The 16,035-nt window shown below is 39.9% G+C and overlaps 1 protein-coding gene across 1 annotated transcript in view; it reads right to left on the bottom strand.

The window, feature by feature from the left end:
- Positions 1 to 1,555: 1,555 nt before the first annotated feature.
- Positions 1,556 to 16,035, bottom strand: part of ITPRID1 (ITPR interacting domain containing 1) — a 47,804-nt gene continuing 33,324 nt past the window's right edge. Inside the window, 5 exon segments of the mRNA XM_065751960.1 lie at positions 1,556 to 3,465; positions 3,738 to 3,849; positions 4,504 to 4,628; positions 7,729 to 9,201; positions 9,624 to 9,709. Coding sequence (XP_065608032.1) covers positions 3,067 to 3,465; positions 3,738 to 3,849; positions 4,504 to 4,628; positions 7,729 to 9,201; positions 9,624 to 9,709 — 2,195 coding nt within the window. The 3' untranslated portion in view covers positions 1,556 to 3,066.

Genomic DNA, 16,035 nt, shown 5'->3' with positions numbered 1-16,035 from the left:
TAACACTGAGTGAAAGGAAAAACGGGCATGCAGTTGGATTGTTACGTTCACAAGTGCTACTTCAGACTTTCTTGATCCCAACAGTATTGTGCTTTCTCCTACCTTCAACAGCAGCATTAAGAAATTCAATCCAGATGTCCTTGTAACATGTCTGAAAGGGTTTTGAAGTTATGCTCCATGATAAGTCAAAAGAGTTTTCCCCTTTCCATTGCTCAGCATCTTTTTTATTGCTGTGAGGTTACAGCTTAACTGTTAAAAACACATGGGCTTAAAGGGCTCTCTATCTTTAAATCCAAGCATTATCAAGGAAATAATGTATTTATGGATGTCAGTGTGTTGCATGTGGGGGAACCCTGTTACCCCATACCTGCATGAGATTGTTTTACAGGTCAATTGAAATGAGGAACTGGACTGCATGTACCAATCACCTAGGGCCTATTCAAACAGGAAAATTTTGTTAACAGGAGTCAAATTCAGTCTTAATTGTGAGCACAGGTAGTAGATTTCAAATGGCATCAGAGGACTCATGTGAGCTTTCTGTTCAAGAATAACTGCCACGTACCAATACCACCACCTATTCATATAATGTGTATGGTATGCATAGCTTATGTCCATAAGACAGGCACACAGTGGCTGTAGCATCACATTTGTGTACAGCTTTTACTTAGCATGCTGCAGTGAAACATACTGAAGAATTCTTGTTTCATGGGAGGAATCACAGCCCCAGTGCTGGTGAAGAAACAAAGCTTCTTCGCTGCCGTTCACTCCAGGAGCCCTTCGGCACAGGCATCACTGTGTATCCTTCTCTGTGCTCTTTATGTGCCTTGCTCTACAAACTGAAGTACAGCATCTACAAATGCAGTTCATAAGCTAATGGAAATGAAGGTTATTTTGGTCCTGTTTGCATGCTGCTTATTGTCAGGATAAATCCCAGCAGCTTCAAAGGAATTAGTCGCACATCTTGACATATAAACTCTTAAACATTCAATAGCATGGAAGTGATGTTCAAATCCCATGTGGGGTTTCAAGAAAGGGGCAGATTTCAACCAGTAAAATTAATGGCCCAGCAGGCTGTGGAGGATCTTGTTGGTTCCTGTGTTACAAACTTCTCTCCCCCAATCATTTTATTACCTTGAACATCTGTGGAAACGTTGAGGTGCAGGGAGCCTCCAGGCTGCTCAGCATGTTTGACTCAATTTTCTCCTTGAACATGTGCAAATGCTACTTCTATTTGCACCTTCGCGGAGCTGTGATTTGCAACACCAAAGCCTAAATGACACCTAAGATCCCTCTAGAGCATTAAATAAACAAGCCGATAGGGTGTCTCACAGCCTGGGAAGCGCTAAACTGAAAGCAGGAGCAACTGCTTTGAAAATAAACTAGTTGGATTTCTTTGCTCTACTCCAAACCAGAGAGGTCTTTTTATTTTCTTTTTCCTCTTTTATTTTTTTTCCTGCGTGAATCCAGGCTTCACTCACTCCCCAGAAAACTAAACTGGGATTCTGATACAGGTTTTATTATGTAGTAAATCCTGTGATTCTAGACTCATTTTTGTTTAATTACATTTATGTGAAGCAAATATGAAAATGAATAGGACAATTAGTAGAATATCCACAGTAATGGTTTGAGAGCATGGGTGTTTAAGGTCTTGTACACCGACAGTAAGCTTCTGGTTTGGTGCTGAGAGTAGATACAAATCTCATAAAATTAATCAGAGGCAAATTAGGCTTTAGTAGCTAGTTTAAAGCTAGAAAGGGGCTAGGACTATACAAGGTAGTTTGGGCTTGAATGTTGGTATTGGTTGAAGGACCGTATTAATGTAATTGGCTGTATGGAGAATACCTTCTGGAAGTTCACAAGTTTCTTCTAAAAATAAGCCCTCTGAAAAGAACTGCCCTACCCAGATGATGGGCGAGAGGAACACAATAAGTTTTGCCATCATAGAACAGCAAAATACTCAGTACCTTTGTTTGAGACGTTCCATAAAGGTGCCTGCCTTCCTTCTGGCCAGTCATCTTTTTGCAAATGAAATTACCTTGATCAGAACTTTCTATAAAGCAATATTTTGCTCATTTGTTTCTGAGATATACCACGTATTGAAGGAGAAAGGCCACAATTACTAGAAACAAAGTCCATCAGTCTGTCATCTGTCAGTCTTTCCCTTCTTCTGAATCATTTCCTAAAGGTTTTCAGAAAGATTTCTTCAGCTGGGGAAAAAAATGAAGAAGTATTATGTTGAGAAAATGACCAAGCTTAATCTAAAAAGAAAATGGGTACAAAAGATGATAGAACATGATATCAGATACTTCAGCTCCTTGCTCCCTACTGTCTATGGTTCCCATTCTTCAAATTTTTTTCAGAGGAATCTGATTCTGCTTGATAATATGAATAGTAATATAAACATAAATCAGGGAAACTGTATAAGATGGTAATGCAGAGAGAATGCAGTTCTTTCTGATGGTGTTTACAGGAAGGTTGCACAGAATTTTACCCTAAGCATTCACTTGAAAGAATGATCAATCCTTTAAAAACTGTAACACATACTTAGTTGAAAGAGAGTATTAAAGTGTAAGGCAGATAAGAGATTTTCTAGAAATACTTTATACACAGAAAGGCAGGAAAACAGTTTATTTTATTACATTGTGTACACAATCAGATCATTTGGAAATGCTGACTTGAAATTTCTCTGGAGAAACAACAAGCCTTCCATTTCACTGCCTTTACTGCCCTTGTAAAACCAGGTAAATTGCCTCTGCAAATTGAAGCCATAAATTACTAATTTCACATGGTGGGTGAGGGTTGAATATACTAATTAGTTGAACAGTTGCACCCAGAGTTCAAGCAAGCCAGGCATATTGCATGTACATATTTATGTATTCTTCCCTCTGGAGCATTTGGGTCATTGCCACAACTTAGAGAGAAATAATAAGGCAGGTGTGGTCCCAGCCTGTACAGGGTGGCAGTCCCCCAAATCACAGACTCCAGCCCTTGGGAAGAACACAGCAGGAAGGGACCATGATCTAAGCTGTGGCAATGAGGTACCACATAGGAAGTCTGCATTGTGGCTCAGTGATCCCTTCCACTTGCAACCTTGAAGGTAAGACTAAAACAGTTCCTTACATTGTGTATAAAGGCCTTAAAGTCAGTGTGTGTTTGAGGAGGTCCTTTTATTTCTTTTTTATGGATGGAGGGCTCCCGCAGATCCAAGTTGGCTGAATTTGGCTCAGGCACTTTCCTGGTGGGAAGCGGCTTTGAGGGTGCCCCTGGATGTGGGGCAGAGAAAGAACCTTCTGCTTTGGTATTTTTGCTAGCAGCTCTTTGGGGTACCATTTCTGAGCACCCACTTCTAGCACCAGCAGCATCTGGAAGTGCTTGTTTATTCTGGGCATTTTTTTCTCCCTTCCAATCAGAAAGTCCGAGCTAGGAAAACAGATGGGATTGTTCTACCAGTAATTGGTCCAGCTGCTGCAGAGAAAATAGAAGGAAAAGCATATTGCAGTAATAAAAATATAATAAAAGGAATCAAGCAGGATACACAAGAGTATATGAAGCATGCCTGCTCTTATGCTTGGTTCAAAGAAGACATGCAGTATTTGGCAAATTAGATGTTACCAGAAAAAGGAGAAAGGCCTAGAGGACATTTTATTCCTACAGACACATGTACTGTAAAATCTGACCCTTTAACCCAGGCTTGTCAGGGAAGCTTTCCCACATGACCCAGAGCGCATGCAGCGTACCATCAGGATGCCCTTCCCAACTTGGTAAGCTCTATCATTCAGACAGAATTCTAGCTCTGCCACCTCCTGACGAACGTCTTGACATAAACGTTGTAGGTTTTTGCTTTCCTCCCTGTTGGGACAGCAGGGAAATCACACTTTAGTGAGCAGTGAACACTTTCTTCCTTAGCTCTACCAATACACCTATATCCACCTTTGCTGACACCTTGTTTCTACCCATGATCATAGAGTAATTTGCAAAATAATGAATAACATCCCTTCGTTCTTCAGTTATCCCACTCACAAAGTTAAATGTGTTGCAGTCACAGAGCTTGAGTTTAGGCAGTTTCATCTGTTTTGATTTATTACCAGCATAAAGACCTGCATAAATGTTCTACTTTGAGGCAGCTCAAGACTGGAAGCCCCTAGTAGCTTTTTGAATATGTGAGCATTGGTATATTCTATGATTCTATGACTTCTCAGTAATCGCTTTGAAAACGAGCTGAGTACATGAAGAACTAAATTAAATCTGTTCCTGCATTCCTATTAAAATGCTGTTAAAACATATCCAACCTAAATTTATGGAGCAATCTTCTCCTTCAAAATGCACTGCTTAAACACTGCAGAGAGAAGGTGGACTTCTGAGCAAAAATCTCAGGAATTTTCTCTTCCATTTGCATGACACCCACACCTGCACCCCACTAATTAGCAATTCTACAGTAACACAAGTGACCAGACACTGTTGCTGATGTTGGATTTGGGTTTAAACGGGTGTGGCTGCCTTTACCTTCCTTCTTCTGGCATGGCATTGGAGAACAATGTCTGTTGTTCGGTCAGGTGCTGTTCAATCTCACCCAGCTTCTCAAGGAAGTGCTGGCAGGAGATCTTCATCAACTCTATTTCGTGAGTACACTACAGAGAAAAGCAAGAAGACATTTTACCTCATGAAACCACTTTTCTTGGAGTGACTCTATGTTGATTGTGTTTGAGGCTGACAGCCCACAGGGCATGTGTCCTCTTCATACTTGCTCAACAAGGACTAAAAGCAGCTGCTGCATGAGCCCAGATGGCCCTTCAAGTTTGCTCTGGGTGCACCATCTGCATCCTAGTTAGCACCTCTTTCCTAAATCATGTAGGATGAAGTCTTGGTACTGCTCAAGTCAATGGGAATTTTATTTTTGCCATTGAAGGAGAAATGGACTTGGATCAAAGATCTGACACAATGTTCAGTTCTGGTATTATATTGTTAGATATTGTCTTTCAGCAGGATGAGTTGCTGTGGAAAGATACATAAGAACTATGAGAGGGACAAGTGTCTTCCTGACAGATTGTAAGCATTATACCAACAATTTCTTATCAGTTGCCACTTAGAAAGCTAGAATTGGGTTTATCTAACCAAGTGCAGATATTTACTGCAACAGGTTTACATCCAAGTAAAGTAACAGAGCAATTGTTCTGATTCAAAAACAGACATCCATGGTAAGTTAGAGGATCTATACCATGTATGTGACCATTTCTCTTGACTGAGAGAAGGAATTCATTATGATTAATGCTTTGAATCTTCTCTGGTATAAACACCAGGAATGTCTCAAAGCAGATGAGAATAATGAGCAGCAATAGTGTATTAAAAATTCTACTAACAGTTTCCCATTACTACCTTGGAGCACAGAAGTAATATAAGGACAACCCACTAATAATGTCAAAGTACCAAGGAAGCAATGCAGACAGTATCATCCAAATTATTTTGGAGACAATACCATCTGCCTTCTAAAGCTGTGCTCTGCTATGACTCTGAAATTGGTCAGAGTGTAAGTAGGAATGTGAGACATTCCCATTTTAACAGATTTTAGTCTCTTGTGAGCCATAGAAAGACAGAGTAGGAACCAGCACTCTGATGCTGACCACTGTAACTGATAGAGAGCAAGAGGCACATTTGCAAAGCGTGGCAGTGATTGATCGCTTTGGATCCATGCAATCACTCTTTGATGATCTTTTTGTTTGTTGGCTGGAATGTGTCTCCCAGTCCCCAAAAAAGCCTGAATCACGAGGAAGCTTCAGTTAGAGGTCAAAAGGTGCTCTCTGAGCATTTGAGCATACTCTGTCTGTGTTTTAATGCAGCTCCTGTGTCAGGCACAATCTGGATGTGTGTGACCCAGGCATAAAACCTCCCATAGTAGTAAATGAGATGTCTAGCCTTAAAAGCTATAGAATAACACTGGAAAGAGCTAATCAGAGACTGGCAGGGGTTTGAGAGGACTGGCCCTGTGTCTGCAGCAAAGGTGAACTCTCCTAAGTATCAGCTCCTTGTGGACTGCAGCTGCTTCTCTTACTGCTTAAGGTTTGGGCAACAGTCTCAAGCTCCACTGAGGCACTCACATGTGTTGTGAGGACCTTCAAGTTCAGCACTGGATGACTGTTTATCTTATCCTTAGGACTCCTCCATTATCTTTGATTTTAACCTCAGAAAGTCTGACTGTTCCTAGATGGAAGTGTCTAGCGTGCCATTGAGAAGTGCCCACATGGTAACCATAAGTTTATTTTCAAGGATGAGGTTTGGACAGCTCCTTGGGACCTGACTCTTATAAGATATTAAGTGTATAGCAGAGTACATGTTCACATAGATTTATTCAGAGCTCAGGTGCAGCAAAGATACAGAGGAGACTAGTTTTTCTTGGACCACTCTCAAGCAGGACTTTCTTTAGGGTAAACTGAGTTTAAATAGGGTAAATTGACTATCTAACAGTTGCTCCATGTTGGCTGCATGCCCTTGGTTAGTGGGACATAACCTGAGAAAGCTTGTTCCAGTAGAAGACCTTAAGTGCAGAACACAAAACAAGCGCAAGTGTAATCTCTCTTGTGACTAATATTCAGTAAATTCACTCACTTATTGTATGGTGACTAGGATGTGGAGTCATACCCCTAAGATTGGATCTTGGGCAGGTTTGTTCCTCCAATATTCCCTAGACTACATAGACTACATAAGAAAAAAACATCGCTAGCCCCCATTAGAAGTGTGACAGAACAGCAGTCACCAAGAGGTTTTCCCAGTCCACCGTAAGGTACTGACTCACTGCCATCTTGTGGCAACAGCAAGGTAGCTAACAAAAATGCATGCTTTTCGTTATTCAAAGACTGTTCAAAGACAAGACACTGTATGTATTCAATGATGTGGCAGAAAAACAAAAACAAAACAACAACAACAAAAAAAAAACAGTTCCACTTTTTCAAACTTTTATGTTACCATTTTCTTCCTCAATTTGTACAACAGATAACCTTACGACGCATAAAAAGAGAAGTGAAAAAGGAAACTCCTGCGTATTAGCAGGATGCATGCTGCTCCTTTCCACATTTTTCACAGGACATAAGTGGTCCCCAGTTACCATCTTTCTCATCACACCCTGAGTCTTTCACAACTTTTGGGAACTCACAAGAATTTGGACCAACAAAATAAAAATCTGAACTTTTTATTGCAAAAGGTTAACACAGCTCTAGATTTCGCAGAAGATTCCTCCTCTCCCATGATGAAATGGTTTGAGGTGCTGAGAAGTTGCAGTTCACTTTGATGTAAACCAGTCTGGCTTATGGATGTGTCTGGGTATGCACAGTTTGTATGTACAGAACACTATCTAATAGAACCTAAGGTAGCTCCCAGTAAAAGAGAATTGCACCTTGTAATTTCTGCAGTTCAGAAAGATACTCAGCTACTGTAACTCAGCTGATTCACTGGAAATCACTCAAGCTCACTGAAACCCATGCTGTAAAACAGATCTTATCTCAGCTCTTCACTTAACCTGTAAACTTTATCATTCAGTTCGCAGTAACCATTTTATGACTGAACTGAACATTATGAAAACAAGCAGTCCAACAAAAATAACTTTTGCCACTTTTGTTTTGAAAGAAATGCTTCCTTCCCTGACTCAGAAAATTATATTCCCGATAAATGTCTCACTAAGGAAACAAGCATGAGAGGTGAGGAAGGGGAAAGGCAGCTTATTTAAAGGAATCTACTCACCAGAGGAAGATTTCTCACTGTGTTTTCCTGCAGAAACATCAGTGTCCTCAAGAGCTGCAGCTTGTTGGCAGCCTGGTTTGAGCAGCAACCCATGGGGCTATGGGGAGAAGCAGCCACAGGACATGTCCATAAGCAGCAGCCATGGCAGCAGCAGAAGTGGCAGCAGGGACTGCCCGGTGCCCCTGTCACTCCAGAGGCTTCTTTCCAATGGTGTGGCCTTTGTTCATCAGAGAGCATGGTGTTGAAGGAGGCTGATTTTGTCAGGTAGCTATGGTGTGGGCAAAGCACAGGTGGCTTCCTGGTTTTCCTGTTTTCTCCAGTTTGGCTGGGAGCATCAGTGGTCTGCTTCACACTGTCTTCTGGAGCCCCTGGGTCTGACCTTACAGAACTGCCACCCTCAGAGCAGTGTGTTAACATCTTGAACAAGTCCACATGGTCATCCCTAGCAAGGCTTTCAGTGCAAGGAACATTTTGCCCTGTGTACTTCATCTTTGAGGTTAAGTCCAGCCCTGAAGGCATCTGAACAGTAACAGATCTCAGAGGAATATGAGTCATTTCACAGTTTTGGACAGGGTCTCCCAGTTCTGGTTTGTTAATATCTAACATTTCCCTTGTGCTCCTCATCTCTTGATCATTGGGTGGAAACCCTGGCCCTTCTGCTTGGTACAGGGGAGGCCTGCAAGGCACTTGTGAAGAGCAGCTTGGAGAGGAACAGCCCTTACACATAGTTTCTGGGAGTGCCCTTTTGGAGAAACATCTCATATTTTTTGCATCAGCATGTATTTTACAAAACTTCTGCCTGTTTGTCTCCTCACTTGCTGCACTGTTTTTGATAACTGCTTTCACACCCCACTGCAGTTCTTCACCACATTCTGTACAGTCTCTGTGGGCATTTTTGAGACATGTGACTCCACTGTCCTTTTCCATCATGCATCTCTCACTTTCATCATCACTTCTGAGCTTTCTCTCAGTGATGACTACAGGGTTTGTATCACGAAGTTCAGTGAGGGCTGTGTTCATGTTTTTATGTCCTGTACTGAAATAAAACTGGCAATGAAATTTTGATGAGACAGGATCTCCTTCGTCTTGAGTACCACCCTTAAAAGAAAGACTGTTCTCTTCTGTGCACTCCTCTTTTTCAAGACGCTGTCTTTCAGTTTTAGTCTCTTTTTTTTCCATCCCACATAATCTTTCTTGGACCAAACTCTGCAGCTCAGTGTTACATGCCTGATGCTCAGCATTTTCTGCAGTCACCAGAAGGGAAATCTCTTCTCCCTGGTCTCTGCATGCTTTTGTTGGTCTAGATACTTTCAAGATGCTTTCACAAGATGTGATGAGGACTTCACCAACACAATCATTTTGATTTTGTTGGAAATCTTGGTTTAAGAGAGGAAACTCTGTTGGATGTGACAGAACTGTTTGTTGGTTGTAGATATCAGAAAAAATACTTGTCTTTCCTGACAAAGATGCATTCTAAAGAAAGGAAAAGAAATAAAAACAGAAAGAAGAAAAAAGAACATAGAAAGGAAAATAAAAAAAGAAGAGGAATTGAAATACCATAGTTTTACTATCACAAACATTTGCCCATCATCATTTTGTCCTGGACATCCCTGTGCACAGGAAGCCTTTTAAATACATCTTTAAATACCAGCAAACCAAATAATCACCAATTCTTTTCTCATTTCTTATCTAACCACGCATTAGTGTTCAGGAAGAGTTGGATAAAACTCTGAAAATGCTTCTTGCCTTCTGAGGTTCTCTAGGAGGATGAATTTGTTTTTGTGGAGCTTTCATGACCACATGATTTGCTTATCATTTAACTTTTACATTTTGTTATTTGTGCCAAGGTTATAGAGCTTTCATAGACCTGCTGACTAATATTGTTGATTTCTTACTTGCAGTACTGAGGGTTCTGGCAGCTCCTCCATGAACCCGCTGCTGTCTGACTGGCAGCTGCTTGTTCTTGTCACCATCATCTCTGCTGGGGAAAATAAAAGATGAGAAAAAATTCAGAGAAAGGCAAATTGCAGCACTTGGCCAAAATAAACACAGAGCTAACCAGGGGCAGTTTAAGTGTATTTTCCACTTCTAGAAACATTATTGACCCTGGTGCTGTTCCCCAGAAAGCTGCAATATCACTATGACCAGAGCAAACAACAACATGTGCTCAGGATAGCTACTGCTGATGATGCTCACTTATCCTCCAGTTTAATCATCAGCTGCAGATTTCATTTTTGATATATTTGCACAACATATGCAATGTAAGTAATCTATAAATAATCCAGCCATTTGTTTTCCTTCACTAAGCATGTTGTCTTTTGACAGTTGGTTGCTAGAACTGGCTCCTGCCAAGTCTCATTCAGCACTGCATTATTTCAGTGGCTTCAACCAGGTGAATTCTGCAGGGAGAGGGAGCTGCCCTACCATCTCACTAGATCAGTTTGTCCTTACTTTGAGGAACCTTGGTTGATTTTTGGTGGAATTCAGTAAGTAGAATAGTAACATGTAGAAATTATGTAGAATTGCATGGTAAGACATGAAAGCAAAAGGAAGATATTCTAGATCTACTCCAGAGATGATTTGTAGTTTAGTACCAACATGATCTGGCTAAATTAGTTCTTACTTCAACATTTGCAACAAAATTATATGCCATGAACTATCCAGTTTCATCAATATAGGCCAATTGCCTTCAAAATTACAAATGCTAGAGAGTAAACCCACAGTTATACAGTACATCCAGATAACTCTTGGCCCTTGGATAACCCACACTTTCAGATAACCTTTATGCTCATAGTGCCCTCCTTCTCAGATAACTAGCACAAAAACAGAACCAGACTGTGGGAAGCAAGCTAAGGGATATAGCTAGGAAAGGGATGGAGGCAGTCAGTCTAGATACACATTCTCTCTTCTTCCTTGCATACGTAACTGCTACCGAGTCTTAACACTTTTTATTTTCTGGTTTTGTCCATGAAAATGTGACAATTCACCAAATTCTGAAACATGAAATATTAATTCTCTTTTGTGTAAACTGGAAAACCCAAAAACATGTCTATAAATAATGTTTTCACACATTAAGAAGCTATGGACTTGAATAGATATATCCTGGAGATAAATTGATGAAAATCAAGCAATATATTTGTAGACAGCAACTGCAAAACCAAAACCACATATTACCATTTTTAAAAAGAATTACTTGGGTTATCACTTGGTATCATCACCAGCACATCAATCACTTTCCTATTTCAGATGAGAAATACATGGTTCCTATCTCACACATTACAAAATTTGCAGTGGAGCTGCTGAAAAATGCCTGTTTTGTGGGCGGTCTCAAAACTCATCCTTGCAGTTTCCCACAAACAGCATCACAGTTCAGCTTATTCCCCAAGGAGATTGTTCTACACATTCTCTAAACCTTTTTTTAAAGCTGTTTCAATTACCCTTTGCATCTTTGCCAGCTGTTGCTTCCAGTGTGTCAGTCGGGCCTGTAGTTTTCTGTACAAAAAGATGAAGCACAATTCTGAAATTTGGAAATGCTTCAGCTGCTATAGTTCCAACCACTGTGAGACACAAAATAATGTTTGAAAGACTCTCCATGAGGGGATACAAGTGACCTTCAAGCTTTAAATCGGCAGTTAGAAGACCATGATTTCTGTTTATTTATTGTTCCAAGATACCTGTTTTAATTTGGAGGCACGTGAGTTATGAAGGTAGCCGGAATGCTCCTTGTAGGAAAAAAAACTTTAAATAGAAGAGCAGTGCTGTTAGAATTCACCTTCTGACCTGTCAAAATCAGGTGGCTCATGCCAGGTTTAGCCCACTCATTACAGGAGCTGCAGTGCATCTGCTTCAGTAAGACATCCAGTTGTGTTTGTATATTGCAATCTACCAGCAATCCACCCACATTTATAGTTTGCTGCACTAGCTAGAGAACTAACTAGAATATGTGACAGTGCACTCTGGGCTGATTTTTCATGGGGGGGAAAAAAAAAAGGCTGAATGATCTGCAAATCAAGTTTACAGCACTACAATTAGACTACAGAAAGATCTCCATGTGTCTCTCTTGACTTCCCTTGAAAGTAGGTACTGTGTGTATTCGGCTGTTGTGGTTCTCACTGAATAAACATCAAGGTTCAAATCACTTTGAAAATCTGTATATGCACTTAAAAGTGGTTATATGATAGGATCTTATGACCCTTCTGAGAATTAATCCAGTTTCTACAGTTTTTGTGTAAGCAAAATAGAAACTTAATAGTAATTTATAGTAGAACCAGAACCATATTAAGAACAGTTCACTCACTCAAATCAATGAAGATTATTTCATGTTCATCTGAGTTAGGCATCTGATTTGCATCTACCTACATGATAGATATGTAATAAACTAATACTCCCAGGGTAAAGGCTTAAATTCCCTATTTTATCCATGTGAAATGTGGTCTCAGAGGGTCTGTGCTGCAGATCTTTTCCAAGTACATTCAGATGCCTAATTTAATCATTTCATCCCACACTGACATGTGAGAACCTACTCAATGTGCTAGGCTATATCAAAGCTACACAGATGAACATAAGGAGTTTTTAATAGATGAGATAGAACACTTTATTGATAGCCAGACAAAATTTCAGCTATTTCAATGGAAGTCTGAATTAAAACCAACACTTAGTAAGAGGAAATATGGCCCTGCAACGCAAGGTGAAGTAAAAAGCTTGAAGAAATTGTCAAAGTGCTCCCACAAGGACTTCAAGCAATACACTTCTAGGAGACATGCAGAGCAATGCTGTGCTAGGAAGGCAGGTCACACTGTGAGCTGGGTCAGAACTAGTTCAAAGTCAACGTTCTTTGCAAACTGTGGCAACTCAGTTTCAATCTATTTAAATACAGTTTGGTTAAATACAGTAATGTCTGTATACCAGATTCAGGTAATGTTTACATAGTGGAAGACAGCAGTTGTATACTGGGGGAACTGTGCTTTGGATGAAGGCTGGGCCAATCTCTCACTTCGTTTCCACCCAGTGTCCCAAACAGGGAGAGAGACTGAAAATTAAAGCATGCCTAATGCCATCCAGTGGAGGAATAGAGTTTCCCTCTTTATAGAAGCTGCTAGTTCGCCAGTGGCAACAGTACAATTTTCTTGTCGGGCTATAGTATGTGGTGAGGATAGCCATAGCTTGAATTTCTACTAGGTCTAGATTTCCCAGGACAAATTCTTCTCACTACCAGTTTTTTTCTGAACACGTCCATATTGGATGTTGTTGCTAGTATCTAAAGAGCCATCAGTCCTATTTCCCAGTAGCATTCCTTAAATTCCCTATTTTTAAATGAACTAAGTCTTTCAGGATCTGAAAGAGAACCTTTAAGAAGGATGCAAGTTGGCCAAAAAGATAGAGGGAGGGGTCAGAAAAATTTACATAAATGCTCCTTTTTGCACTGAAATTTGTTGGTTTTTTTTTTTTTTCTTTCTGAAACAAATCTGTCACTTTTGAATTGAAAGGAGAAAGGTGCAAAAAAATGGGTTAACGTTAAGCAAAACATGTTTTTATTTCTAGTGTACCCAAATCACATTTTTCCCCAATCGTTTGGCTCATCCACTGAACCAAAATATTCATTATTCATGGAGCTCCACGCAGTCCTCCTAGTGTGTGGAGACACTCAAATCTGTAGAGATTCTGCAAATACATGCAGAGAATCACACAAAGGAAAGATAAAGTATGTTTGGAGAAGAAGTAAGAGACACAGACCAGTATTCAACTATAAGCTAAAAATTACAACTCTGAGCCTCGTGCGGAGTATACATCTGGCTGTGCTGGAAAGCAGAAACCTGAGAATTGCCCCTAAAGACCTTGGTGAGGAAAACCTTGGCTCTTTGCCTTTTTGTGCTAATTGAACTGGGATAGTTCAGCTCCTGCATCCCATTTCTATTCTGCCTGAATTTTAAATAAAAATAGGTTAGAGGAACTTACTAATCAGGTTTCTGCTTCATTTTGTATCACATAAGAAAGTATATACCTTCCAGATCCCAAAGGTCCCACAGCTTTCCAGCCCTTTACTTGATCAATCCAAATTCATTAAGAGACTTTCTTTCTCTCCTTATTTGCATGCAGATACAGTGGCTTCGATTTTCAGCAGCTTTCAGTACAGGAACTTTCTGAAGCTCCTGGGCTCCTAGGTTTACCACTAATGAAAGAATATTCCCTAATTAGTAAAAAATAAGTGCTGGAGTGCAGTTCTGGGTTCCTCTGAAGACTCTGCAGCTGGTTTTCTGTGGACTTGGCTGCAAACAACACAACTTCTTTCTAGTTTCCATCCAGGAGAATACTCACAACGTGAAAAGATGCCATGAGAACTTCTGCATTGCTTGTAAATAATACTGTATTTTTTGCATGTCTACTGAATCAAATTAATGTTGATCGATGCTCTCCAGCATTTGTCTCCTACCTCATTTGATTACATAGGAAATTACAGGCACAATAACTTTGAATGAAAAAGCATTTATGTTAATTTGAATTTTAAATTCACATATTAAAATTTGGGCTTCTCTTCCTGTCATAGGAAAAAGCAGGATGGCCGATAGCAGCCTAGCAATGCTGTTTGAATTCTTGTAATTGTTTAAGTATTGCTGGATCCTGACTGAGTCAAGCATTTCTAAAGCTTTTTGTTATATACATGAGACTAAAGAGCACAGAGGAACTACAGGGTAGTCAGGTATTTTGTGAAGGAAAAAGGAGTCTGAAAGGCTTAGTCAGACTTTTTCACTAAGCTATACAAGCAAAGGCACTTTGAAATCTCACACAGAACTCTTAAGTCATCAGCATTGTTACAGTTTAAATAGTCATGCTAAATGCAGAAAAAAATAAAAAATAAAAAAATCAGGATTAAGACTACGTTAAATGTTCCCATGCCCAGAGTTTAGTGCATACATAAATGCCTCACTAGTCAGGACTTGAAAAACACTTTGATTCAGCAGTATTTGAAATCAACAGCAGCTGAATGGATGAACCACTGCAGTGAAAAATTGAGTTACAAAAATGCATTATTGAAAATACGTGAATGTACTTCCAAAATAAAAATGAGGTTGTTGTGGGTAACTACTAATATCCTTCCCATTTAGACACAATGTCCGTCCTGTACTTCCCTGTCTATTGCCTCTCAGACAAGGACATTGTAGTAAGAGCTTACTGTGTGTGAGAGGAATATGTCATCTACAAGCAGAAGTTACAGGTGGTCTGGCCTTGTCATGAGAGAATTACAGTAGCTTACTTTCCTCTCATGCTACCAAGAGAAGTGGCACCACTGATTTTAAGTATCATGCTCCATATGACCACTAAGGTCTGATAAAACTCCACTGAAATTATTAATTTCTCATAAGGCACAAACAACTCCTTTTGGCAGTGTTTTCTGGCAAAGAAAATATTCTGAAGCCCACTGAACCTTGCTGCACCAGAAGAAATTATTTTGTACAGCTTTCAGCATTTTAGGTAAATAAATGTTGCCATTCATACCAGTTCCTGTTTATGCCATAAAAACATGCTGTCTTTCCTTACCCTTGGAAGTAGCTCCCTCATAGACGACTGCATTGATTATTGACTGTTAATTATGAAAATAAGCATTTTACTTAGTGCTACTGAAATGCAAAAGAAAAGGTCTATTCTTAGTCCCCTTTTTAATACTGCTGTGCAACTTCTGTAACACTTTCCACACTGCAGAACAGATGAGCAAGTGAACTGAGTTAAGAAAGATCTGACTTATATTTATTTTCTGTCCAAACACAATACACACTCTACAACTGTCTTCCAAGTAATAGAGATTAGTGTAGAAATCCTTCTCACTGGACTGATGCTGTGGGGCTGACCACAGTCAGCTACTGCTCAGTTCTGTTCAGCATTTCAGGAGAATAGTCACCAGATGGCAGCAGCACACAAACCACAAATTTTGTTTCCAAAGGCCAACAAAAAAACCAGGGTTTTTCGATGTCTTTTGCAGATTTTGTTTTTCAATAACATTATACCAGTAACTAGATAAATCATCTTATTAGACTATTCATATTATATGGAAGCAAATAATACACCTATAAATGTATTAGAGGCAGCAAAGGTGCCTATTTTTATTCAAAAACAAAGCTAAGAAATGTGTCTATCCCTTGTTCCCTGTGAATTGAAGGGGGATTCCATACCAAAGATCCAACAGTATGATAAAGTAAAAATATAAGAAGAGCCCTCTACATAAAGCAATGTATATTATGACCTATGCCATGCCATAACAGTAAGTGTTGCACAAATAGCACAGATGAGGGCCCTATGTCCAGTAGAGCTTAC

This window comes from Cyrtonyx montezumae, unplaced genomic scaffold (genome assembly GCF_038088225.1).
Source record: "Cyrtonyx montezumae isolate F1298 unplaced genomic scaffold, pur_monq_1.0 scaffold_8, whole genome shotgun sequence".
In the NCBI taxonomy this organism is placed as follows: domain Eukaryota; kingdom Metazoa; phylum Chordata; class Aves; order Galliformes; family Odontophoridae; genus Cyrtonyx; species Cyrtonyx montezumae.
Note: the sequence above shows the minus strand (reverse complement) of the source record. Positions and strands in the feature narration are given on the sequence as shown.